We start from the raw sequence: 19,427 nt of genomic DNA on the forward strand, positions 1-19,427 counted from the left end.
ACCCGATTTCACCCGAATTCTTGCAAATTAGACTCGAAATTGACCCAATCCAAATTGATCCAACTTGTATTCAATCCGTTTGAGTCGTTTATTATATCTAATCATCTATGATATAAAAATAAATACGTGTAAATTACTCTATGATATAAGTTCAAATTCCGACAACATCAAAATGGTCCTCGTGATTCCAACAAAATTTGAGTGACTTGAATAGTTGAATCAAATAAAGGGAGGTAATCATAGGATCCATGAGAAATGGGAAAAATATCTGAAAAATGGCCCACATTTATATGAGGCCAATAGGCTATTCACTTCACTGTAGGCTGCTTTTCTGGTGAGCCAAGTCCTTCACTCATTCTTGATTTGTTTCTTTTTTTTTTATTTTTCAAATAAAATAATATAATTTCTGTCACTTTTTTATTTTATTTTATTTTGTATATATATGAAACTCCAAACAACTCTTCATCATTCAACTCCTCACTTCACTCTCCTCCTTTTCCTCTGCTTCACAATTCTCTACTCTAGGTGTGATTCATTATTTCCTCTTTATTGTTTACTCCTCGTCTCGATCATTTGTTTACGTTATTATTTATCTTTTGTGAGCGGTATTTTAATCAAAGGTAAATAAAGGATTGAGACGGATAGAGTATATTTTTACTTGTATAATCAGTTTTAAGGTAAACCTGGTCATTTTTAAGGTATAGGAAAATGGTGATTTTGATAGTTTTAAATTGATGAATTGTAATGATAATTGTTTAATTGAGACTATTCTGAATTCTGGGTCATGTTTTTTTTTTCTAGATAGTAATTTTTTTTTTTGTTTTTAAATCATGGTTGTCTATGATGACATAAAAAATGACTCGATAAACTGGCCGCGCTTTTTTTGAAGTAACAATAGTTCTCGGATGCAATTTTCATTTTGGGTCATTTAAAAGGTGTCTCTTTGTGTTGGAGTAACATAAAGGATAAAGGCTGACCTCCTTTTAGGACCTTACCTCGCATTTTGTGGGACCCTTTAGGCACTGAGATAATGTTGTTGTATCGTGGTGGTTCGTCATGTTTGAGAATTAAAATGGGATTTTACTTTAGATTATTCTGTTGGAAAAATAAGGTCCCTCCAAGTGGGGGCCACATTCATTAAATAAAGGAAAGAAAGTTGGGAGTGCTGGAGTTGTTGAAAAAGTAGTGTGTAGTGTACATGTTTGTCAAACTCAGCGTGCAGTTGCAAAATGTGCGTGTGCTCGATTGCAAAATGTGCGATGTCCGTGAGTACTATAAAAGGCAAGCTTCAAACAAACAACAATCCCACATCAATCCCAAAGAAACACATAAACTAGTAAGTGAGAAATAAGAGCCACTTACTAAGAGTGTGAGAGAAAAATACAGAGAGTTTGAGAGTTAGTGTAGTGTCTTGCTCAAATAATCCTGTCAGTACGGTATCCAGTTGGAAAGGCGTAAAATCTCCAACTGAGTCCCACACATTTAGAATATTATTTCTGAGGGTCCGAGTGTTTATTCGGGTAGCCAGAATAATATTTGTAATCTCCTAGTGGGTACTAGGAAAGGCATTGTGTTCCCATTATTTTGCTTATAGTGGAGATATTAAGCGGCCTAAGGGTCCCGTGGTTTTTACCCTTATTCAAAGGGGTTTTCCACGTAGAAAATCGGTGTCCATATTCTCTATTTTGTTGACGTATTTATTATCGTCTTGTCCATTTTATAATTACACTCCCGCAAGAGGGTAATAGGTCCACGCTTCCGCTCAATATTTACGCCTGTTACCCAACATATTCTTCCATATTGTGAATTGTGATATGAACTCATATAGGGGTGTATGCCAAAAAAATTAGTTAGTGTGACCCTTTGAGTGGCAAGAGGTATTCAGTGACGGAGCCAGGATTCAAACTTAGGGGGGTGAATGGGTAATATTATAAGGCACACTCAATTTTTTTTTGAAAAATTAAACTAAAAACTTCGAAAAACTCAACCGCCAGCCCCTGCTAGCCCCCTCCTAGCTCCACCACTGGAGGTATTATCTCTTAGACAAGTGATCGAGGGTACTTTTTGACTTTTCTGGATATAAACGAAACTTGTGACTTGTGAGGAGTTTACCCGTTAACTTGCCTTCTGTATATCCGAGGGAGATGGTCTCAAGTCTCAACACTACAACAGTAGTAAGGAATCTCCGATTAAGTAGTTAAAAGAAGCCTAGTTAATTTCTACTTGAGGTAATGGAAAAGATTGTGAATTTGATTATGATAAGATTAATTAAAATGGCGACAGTTGTACCTACGCGCTGCTGCCCCTCTATTCTCCATTAGTCTTACGCGCGACTGTCTCACATGTTGAAAGTGTCAGACAGTTCCTTAATATGGGTCAAATATTTGTGATTGTTCTATTATCCCAACCTGACCACTGTCCTCACTGATACAACACTTTGACACTTGACTTCATGACTTGCATCTGTAACGGTTGTGTCAGGCATCCACTGACTGTAGTGACATATTTATAGTAATGTCGAGTTTAAGTTACATCTAAGCATACGAGCAGAGTTTTGTCTTAGTACTTGCATAAAAATATGATAAGAACCTTTGTGAGTTGTGACAGTAATTAGTCCGGAACATGTATAAACTTACTGTAATGAATGGATCTGGCTCTTTGATCCAACACCGGTCCACAGTTGCATAACCATGTTTCAATGTGTACTTTGTTCAGGAACAGCGATGGCGTTAATTCAAGCTACTTTGACAACCATAAGGTGCAAGAATGACAACCATTCTGCACAATCTCTACTGCCGAAAACTTCTTTCTTGCCAAGAACTGATATGCTTGGGCAGGCTACTGGTGCTTTTAGCAAAGAATTTAATCCTGCTGCCTTAAGTGCAGTCCCTCAGGCCACATTAACCTTCGATCCACCGACTACCAACACTGGCAAAGATAAACAACGGAAGCATACAGTTGATCCTTCTGCACCTGACTTTCTTCCTCTTCCTTCCTTTGAGCAATGTTTCCCTAAAAGCACAAAAGAATGCAGGTGTGTCACTCAACTCTCCTGAAGCATTTTTTAACTGCTGTCTTTCCGTACATTCGGCCTTTATTTAGTTGGACAGTGTCCATTTCCAGTGGGGGTTTAAGACATGTCATTCTGTTAAGAAACTATCTCAACCAAAAGAAGCTTAAGTTGATGGTTGGAGTCCCAAGATCGATTTTATACTCTAACACACCCCTCACCTATGTTACTCGGACTCGTTTAGAAGTATCCGACACGGGTACGTGTCCAAGTACTCGGCTATTTCTATGAAAAATATGCATATTTTGGTTAAAAATGAGGTGTCCAAGTGTCATACCCATGTCTGGGTGTCGAGTGTCGGACACGGGTACGTGAGGGAATTAGAAGAGTCGGAGTAACATAGCCCCTCACACGAATGCCCATTGGGCTTGAAGTGTGGATGCAACTATAGGCCGCCTCTGCATACCTGGTGTTTAATATTCCACTTTAGAAATTGGGGGGCGGTGAAATTTGAACTCGTGACCTTTTAGTCACATGGCTCTGATACCATGTTAAGAAACCATCTCAACCAAAAAAGCTTAAGCTGATGCCTAATGGTTGGAGTCCCAAGATCGATTTTATACTCAACATATTCTTTGAGTTTGGAGTACTTCTGCCAGTCCAAAATTTGTTGCCATTTCATTGAGATTTTATCTCTAATCAAACTTTCTATTTATGATTCTGTGGCCCGTAAAAAAAATCATTGCTTTAGTTTTCCTCATCTTCAAAGTAACCGTTTGTCTAATTCTCTTGCAGGGAAGTGATCCACGAAGAATCGGGTCACGTACTCAAGGTACCCTTTAGACGCATCCACCTATCTGGGGATGATCCTCACTTTGATACCTATGACACCAGTGGCCCTCAAAATATTAGCCCACGCATCGGTAAGTGTTCCTCTTACTTTCCTTTCTACTCATAATCATCAACACAAAGGTCTTGTGCTTATATATGTGGAATAACTTCCTTTATTGATTCGCAAAAAAAAAAAAAAAAAAAAAAAAAAAAAACAGGACTTCCCAAGCTACGCAAGGATTGGATTGACAGGAGGGAGAAAATGGGATATCCTCGGTACACTCAAATGTTCTATGCAAAGCAAGGAATCATAACTGAAGAGATGCTGTATTGCGCTGCTCGTGAGAACCTTGATCCTGAGTTTGTGAGGTCTGAGGTTGCTCGTGGACGTGCAATTATACCTTCCAACAAAAAGCATTTGGAGTTGGAGCCGATGATAGTCGGAAGAAACTTTCTTGTCAAAGTCAATGCCAACATTGGAAATTCAGCTGTTGTTAGTTCAATTGAAGAGGAAGTCCACAAACTTCAGTGGGCAACAATGTGGGGAGCTGACACGATCATGGATCTTTCAACAGGTCGGCATATCCACGAGACCCGTGAGTGGATCCTCCGTAACTCAGCTGTTCCAGTTGGCACAGTGCCTATTTATCAAGCACTTGAAAAGGTGAATGGAATTGCTGAAGATCTCAACTGGGAGGTCTTCAGGGAAACTTTGATCGAACAAGCTGAGCAAGGTGTCGATTACTTTACTATTCATGCTGGTGTTCTACTAAGGTACATCCCTCTTACAGCTAAACGTATGACCGGGATTGTCTCTCGTGGAGGATCCATCCATGCAAAGTGGTGCTTAGCTTATCATAGGGAGAATTTTGCTTATGAGCATTGGGATGATATTCTTGATATCTGCAACCAATATGACATAGCATTATCCATCGGAGATGGACTCAGACCTGGCTCGATCTATGATGCCAATGATACTGCTCAGTTTGCTGAGCTCTTGACCCAAGGAGAACTTACTCGACGAGCCTGGAAAAAGGATGTGCAGGTATATGACTCTTAAAAGTTTTTTTTTTTTTTTTTGATGTAAAGGGAGCCACAAGGGCGATTTTGATGCCAACGGGTTGAACCCAGGTGACATTGTCTTATACGGAGTACTCCCTCTGTCCCGGTCATTTGTTGTCCTTTTACATATTGGGGTGTTTCAGTGAGTTGTTGTCATTTCGATTTTAAGAATGAAATTATTGAACAATTTGATCATTCACACTCAATTTGTTCCACTTGGCATCTAGTAATTGGCTCCTTCCTCTTTTCTTGGTCTTTGTGCCAAAACCAAAGGACAACAATTGACCGGGACAAAGGGAGTATTAGTTTTGTATTTTGATTCATTTATGTTTGTGGCATCAGGTGATGAATGAAGGGCCAGGACACATTCCGCTGCACAAGATTCCCGAAAACATGCAAAAACAGCTAGAATGGTGTAATGAAGCACCTTTCTACACACTTGGTCCTTTGACTACTGATATCGCCCCTGGTTACGATCACATAACCTCAGCTATCGGGGCTGCCAATATCGGAGCTCTTGGAACTGCTCTTTTATGTTACGTTACTCCCAAGGAACATCTTGGTTTGCCAAACCGAGATGATGTAAAAGCAGGTGTAATAGCATACAAAATTGCTGCTCATGCTGCTGATCTGGCCAAATGTCACCCACAGGCTCAATCATGGGATGATGCATTGAGCAAAGCGAGATTTGAATTCCGGTGGATGGACCAGTTTGCCCTTTCTCTTGATCCTATGACTGCTATGTCTTTCCATGACGAGACTTTACCCTCGGAAGGGGCCAAGGTAGCTCATTTCTGCTCCATGTGCGGCCCAAAGTTCTGCTCTATGAAGATAACAGAGGATGTGCGCAAGTATGCTGAGGAGCATGGTTATGGAAATGCCGAAGAAGCTATCAGGGAAGGAATGGAAGCAATGAGCGCTCAGTTTCTTGCTGCTAAGAAAACTATTAGCGGAGAACAGCATGGTGAAGCTGGCGGAGAGATCTACTTGCCCCAAAGTTACATGGAATCATTGAAAAGGTAAAGCATCAGTTGCTTACATGCTAGTCGTTATAGTACCGGATGTTTAATCGACAACTTCCATTTCTAATGGAGCTAGGGACTCACTGTTTTTTCTTTGTGGGTTACGGAAGAATAAAACAAAATGGCTCTGGCTACATTTTTTTTTCTTATTGACCTTTCGTCCCCCTTTTCTCGATTTAAATTTTTTCTCGATTTAAATCTTAAGTTTTTATAAAAGAAATCTGGACTTCGATTTAAATTTTATATTATGTTTCACTCCCCCTTTTGTTTTTCATTTTTCCCTTTTCTATTTTTTTCCGCATTTTGAGGTGTGCGTCCACCCATGGACGGTTCTAAAGGATGATTCATGTCAGCCGACCCCAAATCATTTTGGGATTAAGGCTCTGATGTTGTTGTTGACCTTTCATCCCCCTACCTGCAATTTACGGTAGCTCTTGAGGCAGTGGGGTAACATTGTTTTCTGTTGAAGTACGCCTATGCAGCTATGCATGAATCAATGCCGTAAGTTTTTGGTAAGACCATTCTACACGAAGACATGGTGCGGCACCAAAAAGGGTTATTTCTATCAGGAGTACGCCTTAAAAGCACATAAAAACTAATGCAGCAAAAATAATTACAGCAATCTGAATATGTTTGGTTATGCTGTGCAGGTAGAAAAACCTGGTTGAAGCCGAGGCATTGATTGCCATGGCAAACATTGAAGCCTCAGCGGATGCAGATTAATCTTCATGGACTTCTCCCCTGAGGTGGTAAGTGTAGTAGATTCGACAAATAAAAGATGGACTCGATTTCCTTAGAATGTTTGTAACCATGACATGAATGAACTCTAAACTCTTGTTTGGTCTTAATTATATGCTTTGTTTTTCGATTTCTCCCTCTTTTACGTTTATTGACACAAGAAAGGCACCAGGGGTGTCTGTCTTCGCTTCAGCATTGACTATACAATGCTGGCGGGACAGGCTGAGAAAGTCCCTTTGAACCTGAACAGGATAATGCCTGCGTAGGGAGCGTGCGTTTTCTTTTTTGTTTTTTTGGTGTGTTGTTTTCCTAAAAACAGGGATGGCTGATCGATTTTAGCGAGTTCGTCCATTATCTTGTCCTGGCCGAGCTCGTGTCTCATATAGGTGGGTTTGCGGTTGAATGCTCGCCTCTGTGTTGATTGCATCGAAGCACACAGCATTATGCAATGTATTAATCCCTGTCCGTGGATACTCCCTCCGTCCCAATGAATTGTTTACTTCTTTTATTTTTTGTTAGTAATTTAATGAAAGGTAAACAAATGATTAGGACTGAGGGAATATAATTTAGGTTGGTTATGATTTCATTTCTGATCCCACACCGCTTATCAACTTCGTGCATTTTCATCCCCGTCTTGCTGTATTTGAGCGAAAAAAATCATGAAGTTTATTCATGGGACAAAAGGGGTAGAAGTTTATTTGCTCTGTTGAAGGACAATGTCCCTTGTTGAATATCTGCCAGAAATTCATGTATAAACGGATAATAAATATACTTCAAACAATTATTTATTTATACAATAAAAAAAGGTAAACAGATGAATACTTCAATTTTGCTGCCAAAAAAATAAAATTTGCTGCATGTGTCGACAAAACAGAACTGTAAAAACATTTCGTTTTAGTCCAAAATACGATTTGGCGTGCACATTAGCTACATTCGATTCCAGTTGTTAAGTCTGAGTAAATTAGATCTTTGATTAAAGACCGGGTCTTTTTGAATCCTTCCTTTGCAGGTACATTGTAAGGTCACGGATGTATGGTTGTAAACATATATCACTGTTGCGGAGCCACATTGTAGTTGTAGTTTAGTGTGCAGCGTAATATAGCAGTTGCGGTTTATATACCTAATCACTGTTGCAAAGCCACATTGTACAGCAACGTTTAAAAATAGACGAAATAACCGTGTAATAATAGTTATAATACTTAATTAGCACGAGTATGAAAATTTTTTAGAAAGAAAAAGAACAGCCAAATTATAGTTAGACAACATGAAATTTTTTATCTAACATGATTTAGAAAAAGAAAATAATTATAAAAAAGGGGCATTCCGAGAATTGAACTCGGGACCTCTCGCACCCTAAGCGAGAATCATACCACTAGACCAAATGCCCTTTTTGTTGTACTATGAATTATATTTATTTATATATTTGTTTAAATTACTAAAATTTTATACAGCAAACAACAAAAAGGGGCGTTCCGAGAATCGAACTCGGGACCTCTCGCACCCAAAGCGAGAATCATACCACTAGACCAAACGCCCTTGTTGTTCTTAAAACTGCTAGTTAGGTATAAGAAGATTATAGTTGTACAAGTAATTCATAAAAACGGAAAAATGACGGCTGTGGGATTTGAACCCACGCCCTTTCGGACCAGAGCCTAAATCTGGCGCCTTAGACCACTCGGCCAAACCGTCTTTGTTGATTATTTTCTATCCGTACTGTATATATCGCCAAGAAACCTTTGCGGAAAATAAAATGCAATGAATCTGTTGAGTCGGAGAAAGTATATTACGAATAAGTCGCACAATTTGATACACTAATAGATAGCACAAGTTTCCAGGGGTTTAGGGACGTTCTTCAGTTATGATTATGAAAAGAAAACTCGAGTCCTTTTAGAATCAATTGTCCATATATGGATTAGGGAGCTTGTAGACTACGGGTTTCAAAAATTGACGTACATAGACGAAATGTCAAGCTAGTCGGAGAGGGTACATTATACTCCCTCTCATTCAAACCAAAGGTAACAGTTGCTTTATCACACTTGCCGAGACACGTTTTACAACGTGAATATTATTAGTTACACATTATTAGTTTAAATTACCTCAAAATTTTATATAGCAAACAAAACGGGGCGTTCCGAGAATCGAACTCGGGACCTCTCGCACCCAAAGCGAGAATCATACCACTAGACCAAACGCCCTTGTTTAATTATAATTTGTATATCTATTTATATTTATTATAAGTGAAAATTACAACTTACCACCTTATATTTGGCGTATTTTACAACTTACCACCATGTATTTCGTTTATCACACTTGCCGAGACACGTTTTACAACGTGAATATTATTAGTTACACATTATTAGTTTAAATTACCTCAAAATTTTATATAGCAAACAAAACGGGGCGTTCCGAGAATCGAACTCGGGACCTCTCGCACCCAAAGCGAGAATCATACCACTAGACCAAACGCCCTTGTTTAATTATAATTTGTATATCTATTTATATTTATTATAAGTGAAAATTACAACTTACCACCTTATATTTGGCGTATTTTACAACTTACCACCATGTATTTCGTTTATTACAACAAACCACCTACATTACATAGTATATATCCCAATTACCGCCGTATTTCATTTCCGATATCATTTCACTTAAATCCCGACTCGTTAATTTAATAAAAACTTAAATAACCAAAATACCAATACTTCTATTCACCACAAACAGTCAAACACTCCCTACCTAAACTAGATATACCAACACTTAAAGGGCGTAACCAACGGAAGGTTCTCACCCTGTCCCAGACATTGTTCTCCGACGATGTCCCCTGGACGGAAGGGGCCACCATTCTCTTTCTTTCTTCAATCGTTCCGATCAGGACAAGTGGGTTGGTTCCTTTCCTCCTCCTATCTACGCAATTTGATGTCTTCGTTCGTGATCATGTTGGGAAAAAGGTAGTTTTAGAGTATAAAGGCGGTGAGTGGTGACTCGTAGTAGTTGTGGTCGTGTTAGGTGGGTGACAGATGAGAGTCACCAACTATTAAGGCTGTGAAGAAGACGACTTCTTCGATGGTGGATCTGGGATGAAGGAAGGAGAGGGTGGCAATTGAATTGTGAGGGAGGGATGAGAGATTGATGGGCATCTTGGGTATTGTTATAATTTTTAATTGATTTAATTTTTTATTAACTTAACGAGTCGGGATTTAAGTGAAATGATATCTGAAATGAAATACGGTGGTAATTGAGATATATAGTATGTAATATAGGTGGTATGTTGTAATAAATGAAATATAGGTGGTATGTTGTAATAAATGAAACACAGGGTGGTAAATTGTAAAATACGCTAAATATTAGGAGGTAAGTTGTAATTTTTCCTTATTATAATTACATCAAAGTTATAGAACAAACAAAAAGGGGCGTTCCGAGAATCGAACTCGGGACCTCTCGCACCCAAAGCGAGAATCATACCACTAGACCAAACGCCCTTGTTGTTGTTAATATTACTAATTATAATAAAATTATTTGTTAATACAATAAAATCAATTTAGCAAACAAAAAAGTGACGGCTGTGGGATTTGAACCCACGCCCTTTCGGACCAGAGCCTAAATCTGGCGCCTTAGACCACTCGGCCAAACCGTCTTTGTTGGTTATTTCCTATCCGTACTGTATATAGCCCAAAACACATTGCAGAAAATAAAAACCAATGCCAGTGACCTATGAATCTGTTGAGTCGGAGTCTCGGAGAAAGTATATTACTTATACGTCACACAATTTGATACACTATAATAGATAGCACAAGTTTCCGCGGATTAGTGACGTTCATCAGTTAGTAATGAAAAGAAAACTCGAGTCCTTTCAGAATCAATTGTCCATACGGAGAATAGGGAGCTTGTAGACTACGGGTTTCAAAAATTGACGTACATAGATGAACTGTCAAGCTAGTCGGAGAGGGTACATTAAAACTAAGTTACACTCTCTGATACGCTATTTAGATAGCACAAGTTTCCAGGTTTATTGACGTTCATGTAGTTACGGATGAAAAGGAATCTCCAAACCTTTCAACACGAAATCAATTGTCAACTTGAAATAAAGAGCTCGTAGACTACAGGCTTCAAAATTCGACATAAAATGACAAACTGTCAAACTATTGTGTCGAGTTGGAAGAAACGTCAAGTAAAATACTTCCTTCGTCTCAAACTTTTGTTATGATTATCTCTGATTAAATACACTTGACAAAAAAAAAAGGTAACCAAATAACTGGGACGAAGCCACAAAGGGAGCAATTCTTCATAGAATACTACAGAACAAGGAAAACACACATTTCGGTGATTAAATATAAAGATAATTTTACAATGAAAAAATCCTACTCAAGAAGCCATAGATTACAATGGTGTACAAAAAAGATGGCAGCATTAGTAAGCGGGTCGTGGCAGCATCAGTATGTGAGGTCTTGGTCATCTCCTTACAGTTAACAAGGGAATGCTCAGCCAAAAATCTTTCAGCCTGCTTGTCTACGCAGCCGCTTCTGGGGTCTCGTCTGCCAAAGAACCAAAAGGTCAGAAAACTATTACTCAATGTTCTACAGTACATTGGACTAGGAATACTATTGACAACATCTCTGATCTAGCGGCAAATTTTCATTGTATTTCTTTTGCTTATGTTCCTAGAATTTGTAATAAAGCCGCTCATAGGTTAGCTAAGCGTGTTATTAAGCTGTAGATCTCGATAACACGATTGTCAAAAAAAAAAAAAAAAAAAAAAAAGTTGCGACGACAGTGCAGTCAGATATGCCAAACTAGAATTGATACATATCTTAGCAATTAGCAGTTTTTATGGTGTGAAGAGATCCACGAGCTAAATCTATTTGACGTGTTTGAATTCAAGTCATGATATTTGCTCGTCTAAAAGGCAGAGCTGCAATCAGTAATGTTCAAGGGAAAAAATGCAGTCATTCAATAGATATCTAGACAAATTAAAGCTGTTACAGCCAACTCTCCGAAGAAATAAGTCGTTGCTAAAGCAATATGAAAATAGAAGTTTATGCCTCTACATGGAAATTTAGCAAGAAGTATTTCATTTAGGGTTGATAAAATGATAAGACCACACTGTACTTCCCTAGATCACGCCAACGCAATTTTTTGTAATTTTAAAAACTCGACCCATAGCGGAATCATTAAAAGTGCTCATACCTTTCCAATAGACAAAAGATCATATCTCATTTAGGTATGCACTTGGACATCATACGTCACATAATCATCAGAAATTCCAAATCCTTGCTCTCTTTCTAAAGAGGCGTCTTTTGGGCAGGAAAAAAAGGCTTATATAAAACATTCTCACTTAAAAATCGGAACTTTAGCTAAACATTATGCACTTTCTATGTTTCCTCACCTTAAGTCCTTAACACCAGCCAATCTAAAGTCTAAACCAAATGATGAACCTCAAACTTATGACCGCTAAATTTTTCTACGCAAAGTTCAGTTAAGGTAATACTATCAATCCAGAACTGAATGGATCACAAAAGATTATACCTTTGCATCAAATAAACGCTCTTAAATTCCTCTATATGTGACATCCATTACAAGACTCGGGGCTCTGCTTACACAGCATAATACTACCAGATTACTCATAAGTCATACCGAACTTTGTCACATAATCAAAACTCAAGCTCAACAGCATACGTTTTCAATCCATTCCTCACCTTGACAATCTATCTTTATCACTCATTATTTCTATGATTTTATATACAGTTTCCAGCACCAAAACTTCATCAAAATAAAAACACAAGATTCCTATCGAAAACTAGCAACACTAGCTAAAATGGTAACAATGGTAAGTCTTGGAGTGGTGGTACTTAAGACGAGCGTTCAAAACCCGTCTACAGTTTCATGATGGTAAGATTTCCCAACATTTCAACACAATCACACAAGAGACAGACCATATCATATATCTAGACAAGTTAAAGCCGTTACGGTCCAAAATCTTTACCAGACAACCCCCAATGCACCTCTCCAGAGAGATAAGTCGACAAAGCAATATGCAAATAGAAGTTCATGCCTAAGCATGGAAATTTAGCAAAAGAAATCCATTTATCCTTGATAAGACCGCCACTCTACCTCCTAAGATCGCGTCCACACAAATTTTACCCATTTCCAAAACCCACCCCACGGGGGAAGCATTTGAAGTGCTCATAAGTCAATACCTTTCCAATAAACAAATGATCGTGTCTCATTTAGGCACACACTTGGACACCATTCGTCACATAATCAATCATCTATTTTCAGGAAATATTTCAACTCCTTGCCCCTCTTATTCAAGCACATTCATTAGTTTTAAAGAAGTGTCCTAGGGGCATGAGGAAGAAACTTATATACCAATTTGATCACTTAAAAAGTCGAAACTTGAGCTAAACAAATATGCACTCTCAATGTTTTCCTCACCACAATTCCTTACCATCACCCAATCAAAAACAATAAACCTCAAACTTATGGCCGCTAACTTTTTCTCTGCAAAGTTCTGTTGGGTAATACTATCATTACTTCCACCAAACAACTACAGCAATCCAGGCTTAAACATTTTGATAGCGCTCATGCCTTCACTGAAAACATCCAAAAGACTATACCTTTGCATCAAATAAACGCTCTTTAACTCCTTTATACATGAACATTACAGGATACGAGACTCTTATAACAACATATCAAATTAACAATAAATTATTTGTATCCTAAAATGCAAGCTCAACTTCACACATTTTCAATCCATTCCTCAGCTCTACAATCTATCTTTACGATCACTCATTATACTTCTATCTACAATTTGCCAGCACCAAAACTCGTCAAATCAAAACACACGACTACCATAGAAACCTAGTAGGTTAGCAACACTAGCTCAATTGGTAAAGCTCTAGATGGCAAGTTTTTTGAGTGGTGACAATTAACACTCGGTTCAAACTTCGAACTCGTCTTACCCCACTCAAATTTCGCGAAAATTGCTACCTTGGAACAATCAAAACTAACCATCCATTCAAATTCTCCAACATACTAACACAATCACACCAAAGACCATCTCATATAAGAATCACAAATTCTCAATATAGACGGGAGATATCCGTCTATAGTTATAGACGGGCCAAATATCCACCCACTTTAAGCCTAAAACAAACAACAAGCTGCATGGTGGAGCCCAAAAATGTCACCACTTTAAGCATATTTGACCCGTCTTTCACTTTAGACGGATTTATCCGTCTATAGTGAGACTAATTGTATAAGAATTACTAATCGCGACAATTCAATTCCAAACCAGTCAAAATCATCAAAGACCAACAATATCAACAAATGCAACACAACCAAAATCAAATCAAATCAAATCAAGCAACAACTAAACTAAACTAAATTTATACCTTCATCACCAACATCACCCTCAACCTCCTCAAACCCCTCTTCATCTTCATCCTCCTCATCATCATCCTCACCCTCGTAATCCGCCCCATACATAGCATTCAAATAATCAACAGCATCCTTACTAAACACCAACTTATCCGAATTCAATACATCATAAATATTCAAACTTCTCGGCGTAAGCATCCTAACCGTCCCAATATTCCTCCCACTCTTCTCCACATTCTCCTCAACCTCCATCATAAAAAAAACCGCTTTCTCTTTCGGATCCAATCCCCACCGCTTCATCGCCCCAATAAATTCACTCGTTTTCGGCTTCTCAAAACCCGACCCTAACCCCTCTACTACCACCCCCGCCCCTGCGCTCTCGACCGCGCTCTGTAGCGCGGTCGACAATGCAAGTCTTTTTTCCTTTTTATTCATTTTAATAGACCAGTCTTTGGGCTTTGGCCCAAACACAACCCCACCACCGGGTCGCAGCGGAGTACGCTGCGACCCACGGCGGGCCCTACCCGTTTTCTTCTGCGGAAAGGGTTTAACACCCCCTCCGCGAACCTCAGCACGGGTTAGCGTCGAAGCGGTTCCGCGACGGCGGTTTTGTAAATGATGAACGACGGCACGGTGGACAACAGCGCGAGCGGTTTCCGGCGGCGCGGTCTTGAGGTTGAGGAAAGTTTCGCCGATTTTTTCGCCGGAAAAGTCGAGGATTGGGAGAGGGGTAAGTTGGGAATTTACGGAAAATGTGAGGGTATTTTGGGGTTTTTTGAGGGAGAGAGAATTGGGTTTGAAGGAGAAGGAATTGGGTTTTGTTGTGGTGAAGAGAGAAGAAGAGAAGAAGGAGAGAGATGGTGTTGAAGTTGATGTCGCCATTGTTGAAGGTTTTGAAGGTCGGAAGTTGAAGATAGAGAGAGTGAGTGAGAGTAATGGTGTGGTGTTCTCTATTTTATCCCTTCACGCTTATCCGTTTGAGACTTGAGAATGGATATATTGGGACGGAAATGGATTTATTCGTTTTAAATATAAAACAGGTTAAATTATAATACTGTTTTCTTTTGTATTTTAAAGATTTTCCAAATTGTTATGTAAATATTTGATAGATAATTACGATTTACAGAGTAATATTTATAATTGTAAAAATTGATGGTAAAATTTCGAAAATTATGGTTAAACTATCTCACTGGAGATCGCGTAAAAAGTGACCTGAAGGCCGGCCGAGTATCCCATTTAGAGGGGTAGGACAAATTTTTTTTTGCTAATCCTTGGACCAAATATTCTCCCATTTATTTGTTTAATTTTTTTTTAATAAAAAAAAGGACGATATGCCTGTCTTAAATACAAATTTATATACATTTCTATAGTTTTTTAAGTACGGTTTCAATCTCGCCTATAGGAAGTGAAGGGTACTTCTATCGTCCAGATCATTTCGTTACATTTTTCTTGTTTAGTTGGTTGAGTCATTTCTTTATGTCTTCGTTTGAATTTAGACTGCTTTGAATATTTTTGAATTTTAACTTGATATTAATAACAGTGACACAAATTTGTTTGTTTAAATCGTTATTGACCTATACCAGTTGGAAAATTAACACGAGTTTAAATACGCAAATGTTAGCTTATGTACTCCACTGTATGTCCACTGTATTCCGGAAAGAATCTGTTTCTCGGATATGAGCCAGTTGGTTCTTTAAACACGTTGCAGATTTTACTGAAGCGGTTTTAGTGTATTGGTTAAGACGGAGGGACTATGAAAATGCAAACTTTGCCTGCAGCAAAGTACACAATCTATACTTAACTATAAATCTCTTGAAAGACGGTTTTTTTGTTAATACGACATTAGACCAACCAATATAAGTATATAACTATAAATCTGACACGTGTAAAACTTAACCCCTAACTAAAAGAGTTACTGAACCATCATGAGACGGTCTCATATGAGAATTTTTAACGTAAAATCAGGAGACAGAGCCTATATGATCCAAAATTGACTGACTAAGCATTTAAGGGTGTATTTTCTTCAGATAGTTTTCTGTATATGTCTAATGCATTTTGTAAATTATGTGCTGGATGCCAGCTTGTATTGCCTAAATTCTTCATATAAAAAAAAAAAAAAATCCGAAATCAGGCGATTAGCTCTCTCGGGTATGTTCAGATGTTGAGAAAATATGAGTACATATTTCCGGTTGAGATGCCTGGTAATCCGAATGCTAGTCAGAAAACGTGTTTATCTGCAAAAACTAAGAGTCGTTCCTCACCTATCCGATTTCTGAAGCATTTCGGGAAAACCATCAGAAATGCTTATGGACTAGTCTCCTCCTCTAAAGGGACTAATCCGTCTAAGAAACAAAAACCGTGTGCAGGGAGAGTCACAGTACCGACAGATCCATTAGAAGCACATTCAAGGGAAGCCTTGGATGATTGCATTGTTTACGTTAAAAATTGTTCGAGGTTAGATGGTTCAAGTCGTTGTGTTGGAAGACTTAGTGTCTAATTTTGTGTATGGTGATGAATTCTGGTTGCTCTAGCCTATAGGAAAGGGATGGCACACTCTTCCGGTTGCAGCATGGGCCGGGCCGGGTTTGGGCTTGGCCCAAGCACTAAATTAAGCCCAAGTGTGCGGGTCAAGCCGGGCTACAAGCGCGGGCCTATTTTATTGGCCCAAACCCGGCCCGTCCGGGCTTAAAGCGAGCTTTCGGACCGATACAGTCTAAATATTTTTCCTCTTGAAATAAGTTTAGAATCCCCATTATGAAGTTAGATACTTTGTGTATTTATTATCAAAATTTTCGTATAGAATTATGTGATTTTTTCGAGTATTATCAATTAAGAAGTAGTAACCTAATGTAGCTTTTATGAACCTACTGCTTGAGGTGACTCATACAAACTAAATGCACAATTTTTAGTAGTGTAATAATATATTTTAGTGCGGTGTTCATTGTATGTTGTTGTAGTGTTGTAATTGATTTGATATTTGTTGTTCTTAAGGCTCAAAAACATTGACTTAGAACGCCGATAATGGTAAATAATTTATCGGCACTAGTGTGATACAAAATCATTAGCTCATTTTTTATCATATAAATACTAGTAAAGGAAAATACTAAGCCCGTCTTAAATACGAATTTACATACATTTCTATAGTTTTTTAAGTACTGTTTCAATCTCGCCTATAGGAAGTGGAGGGTACTTCTATCGTCCCGATTATTTCGTTACATTTTTCTTATTTAGTTGGTTGAGTCATTTCTTTACGTTTTGTTTGAAATTAGACTGCTTTAAATGTTTTTGAATTTTGATTTGATATTAATAATAATGAAACGAATTTATTTGTTTAAATCGTTATTGACCTATACCAGTTGGAAAATTAACACGAGTTCAAATACGCAAATGTTAGCTTATGTACTTGTCTGTATATCCACCGTATTTAGGAAAGAATCGCTTCTCGGATATGATCAAGCGAGTTGGTTCTTTAAACACATTGCAGATTTTGGTTGTTCCGGAAAGAATCTGTATGCCCGTACGTGTAATTTACGGGAATTTTTGTTCCAGGACCCTGTAATCCTGAAAATCGTGTACTACACTTGATTTTCAGCCGTTCGGGAGGTCGAATCGGGTCATGTTTGTTTCTCTCGCGGTTCTTCTAGCACGTGTCCGAGGTCTCTTCAGAAGTTGCCTTATTCGATTTTTGCTCCAAATAACAATTATTAATACATTTTTAACGAGTATCCAACTTTAGACCGAGATTCGTTTATTGTATAACGGCAACCTAAAATATCTTCTGTTACTCCCCAAAGTTTTTGTGGACGCTTTATCTGACATGAGGAACCATCTGTGTGATTTACGAGCATTTTGTTCCGGGACCTATAATCTCGAAAACCGTGTATTATACACTTCAATTTCACCCGTTCGGGAGGTCATTTCGGGTCATGTTTCTTTCTCTTCCGGTTTTCTAACACGTGTCTTAGGTCTCTTTAGAAGTTGCCTTAATCGATTTTTGCTGCAAATAACAAGTATTAATCCATTTTTAACGAGTTTCCAACTTTCGCCTGAGTTTAGTTTATTGCATACTGGAACCCTAAAATGTCCTCTGTTTCACTCCAAAATTCCAGTGTACGCTTTATCTAACCCGAGGAACCGTCCGCGTGATTTAAGGGCATTTTTGTTCCGGAATCCTATAATCCTGAAAATCGTGTATTATATACTTCCTCCATTCAACTCCACTCTACCATCTTTCCTTTTTCATCCATTCAATTCCACTCTACCTATTTCCTAAAAAGGAATGTCAAATGACCATTTTGTCCTCATACCCCATTACTTATTTACAATATTTGCCACTCATACCCCACTACTTCTACATCAAACTCCACCATTTTCCACTCATACCCCACTTAATTACATTATACCTCATTATTTATTTACAATATTTTCCACCCAACCCCACCCTTCTTAATATTTGTGCAAAATGCAAATAGGTAGAGTGGAGTTGAATGGAGGAAGTACAATTCAATTTGAGCTGTTCAGGAGATCGCGTTGGGTCAAGTTTCTTTCTCTCCCGTTTTTTCTTGCATGTGTCCAACGTCTCTTCAGGAGTTGTCTTATTCGATTTCAGCACCAAATAACAAAGATTAATCCATTTTTAACGTGTATCCGACTTTCACTCTAGATTGGTTAATTGTATACCGGCACTCACAAATGTTCTATGTTACTCTACAAAATTTCTGTGGCCGCTGTATCTGACCCGAGGACTTTTCTATGTGATTTACGGGCGTTTTTGTTTCGGGACCCTGTAACCCCCGAAAACCGTGTATATTACACTTCAATTTGAGCCGTTCGGGAGATCGTACGGACCCGTTTTCTTTTCTCCCTGTTTTTCAATCACGCGTCCGAGCTCATTTCAGAGTTAACCTATTCGATTTGAGCCTCAAATAACGAGCATTAACAGATTTTTCACGATTATCCGAGGTTCGACGAATGCCTTTGGTTTATGGCATATTGGCATTTATTGTGTCTTCCGTTGGTACTCAAATTTTGCGTGGCGCTTTATCTGACCCGAGGAACTTCCTATGTGATTTCAGGAAAATTTTGTTCCGAGACCCTTGAATCCCGAAAAACCGTGTATTATACATTTCAATTTGAGCCGTTCGGGAGGTCGTACCAGACCCAGTTTCTTTTTCTCCCTATTTTTCAATGACACGTCCGTGCTTATTTCAGGAGTTAACCTATTCGATTTCAGCCTCAAATAACGAGCATTAATAGATTTTTCACGATTATCCGAGGTTCGACGAATGCTGGTTTATGGCATACCGGCACCCCCAAATTTCTTCCGTTGGTACTCAAATTTTGCGTGGTCGCATTATCTGACCCGAGGAACTTTCTATGTGATT

The 19,427-nt window shown here is 38.5% G+C and overlaps 2 protein-coding genes and 7 non-coding genes across 11 annotated transcripts; 1 reads left to right on the top strand and 8 right to left on the bottom strand.

Moving 5' to 3' along the window:
* The first annotated feature begins 315 nt into the window (after window positions 1-315).
* LOC141637565 (phosphomethylpyrimidine synthase, chloroplastic-like) lies at window positions 316-7,490 on the top strand. 3 transcript variants are annotated; one of them, XR_012541810.1, is made up of 7 exons: window positions 337-525; window positions 2,716-3,034; window positions 3,806-3,933; window positions 4,060-4,886; window positions 5,246-5,922; window positions 6,576-6,674; window positions 6,836-7,490. XR_012541810.1 is itself a non-coding variant. In XM_074447066.1 (6 exons), exons 2-6 carry the CDS (start codon window positions 2,724-2,726, stop codon window positions 6,577-6,579), a joined length of 1,947 nt encoding a protein of 648 aa, XP_074303167.1. In that variant the 5' UTR covers window positions 316-525; window positions 2,716-2,723; the 3' UTR covers window positions 6,580-6,793. The 3 variants fall into 3 exon arrangements, 2 of the variants coding, with proteins under 2 accessions (XP_074303167.1, XP_074303168.1); XM_074447066.1 differs by lacking the exon at window positions 6,836-7,490 and having other exon boundaries at window positions 316-525; window positions 6,576-6,793; XM_074447067.1 differs by lacking the exons at window positions 6,576-6,674; window positions 6,836-7,490 and having other exon boundaries at window positions 414-525; window positions 5,246-5,927.
* A 488-nt stretch (window positions 7,491-7,978) lies between these two features.
* Window positions 7,979-8,050, bottom strand: TRNAP-AGG (transfer RNA proline (anticodon AGG)). Its single transcript has one exon. It is a non-coding gene; the product is annotated as a tRNA-Pro (tRNA).
* A 77-nt stretch (window positions 8,051-8,127) lies between these two features.
* Window positions 8,128-8,199, bottom strand: TRNAP-UGG (transfer RNA proline (anticodon UGG)). Its single transcript has one exon. It is a non-coding gene; the product is annotated as a tRNA-Pro (tRNA).
* A 73-nt stretch (window positions 8,200-8,272) lies between these two features.
* TRNAL-UAG (transfer RNA leucine (anticodon UAG)) lies at window positions 8,273-8,352 on the bottom strand. The gene has a single exon. It is a non-coding gene; the product is annotated as a tRNA-Leu (tRNA).
* Window positions 8,353-8,786: 434 nt separating this feature from the next.
* On the bottom strand, window positions 8,787-8,858 carry TRNAP-UGG (transfer RNA proline (anticodon UGG)). The gene has a single exon. It is a non-coding gene; the product is annotated as a tRNA-Pro (tRNA).
* A 202-nt stretch (window positions 8,859-9,060) lies between these two features.
* On the bottom strand, window positions 9,061-9,132 carry TRNAP-UGG (transfer RNA proline (anticodon UGG)). The gene has a single exon. It is a non-coding gene; the product is annotated as a tRNA-Pro (tRNA).
* Window positions 9,133-10,073: 941 nt separating this feature from the next.
* On the bottom strand, window positions 10,074-10,145 carry TRNAP-UGG (transfer RNA proline (anticodon UGG)). Its single transcript has one exon. It is a non-coding gene; the product is annotated as a tRNA-Pro (tRNA).
* A 75-nt stretch (window positions 10,146-10,220) lies between these two features.
* Window positions 10,221-10,300, bottom strand: TRNAL-UAG (transfer RNA leucine (anticodon UAG)). The gene has a single exon. It is a non-coding gene; the product is annotated as a tRNA-Leu (tRNA).
* Window positions 10,301-10,897: 597 nt separating this feature from the next.
* On the bottom strand, window positions 10,898-15,027 carry LOC141637567 (large ribosomal subunit protein uL4c-like). Its single transcript, XM_074447069.1, has 2 exons — window positions 14,058-15,027; window positions 10,898-11,198 (listed from the first exon to the last, which is right to left on the bottom strand). Exons 1-2 carry the CDS (start codon window positions 14,923-14,925, stop codon window positions 11,173-11,175), a joined length of 894 nt encoding a protein of 297 aa, XP_074303170.1. The 5' UTR covers window positions 14,926-15,027; the 3' UTR covers window positions 10,898-11,172.
* Between the last annotated feature and the right edge of the window lie 4,400 nt (window positions 15,028-19,427).

Source organism: Silene latifolia, unplaced genomic scaffold (assembly GCF_048544455.1).
Source record: "Silene latifolia isolate original U9 population unplaced genomic scaffold, ASM4854445v1 scaffold_119, whole genome shotgun sequence".
Taxonomy (NCBI): Eukaryota; Viridiplantae; Streptophyta; class Magnoliopsida; order Caryophyllales; family Caryophyllaceae; genus Silene; species Silene latifolia.

Coding starts and splice junctions, on each gene's coding strand:
- LOC141637565 (XM_074447066.1), top strand. CDS start 2,724: ATGGCGTTAATTCAAGCTACTTTGACAACCATAAGGTGCAAGAATGAC. Junction 3,035..3,805: donor AAAAGCACAAAAGAATGCAG/GTGTGTCACTCA, acceptor ATTCTCTTGCAG/GGAAGTGATCCACGAAGAAT. Junction 3,934..4,059: donor AAATATTAGCCCACGCATCG/GTAAGTGTTCCT, acceptor AAAAAAAAACAG/GACTTCCCAAGCTACGCAAG.
- LOC141637567 (XM_074447069.1), bottom strand. CDS start 14,925: ATGGCGACATCAACTTCAACACCATCTCTCTCCTTCTTCTCTTCTTCT. Junction 11,199..14,057: donor GGGTGATGTTGGTGATGAAG/GTATAAATTTAG, acceptor GTTCTTTGGCAG/ACGAGACCCCAGAAGCGGCT.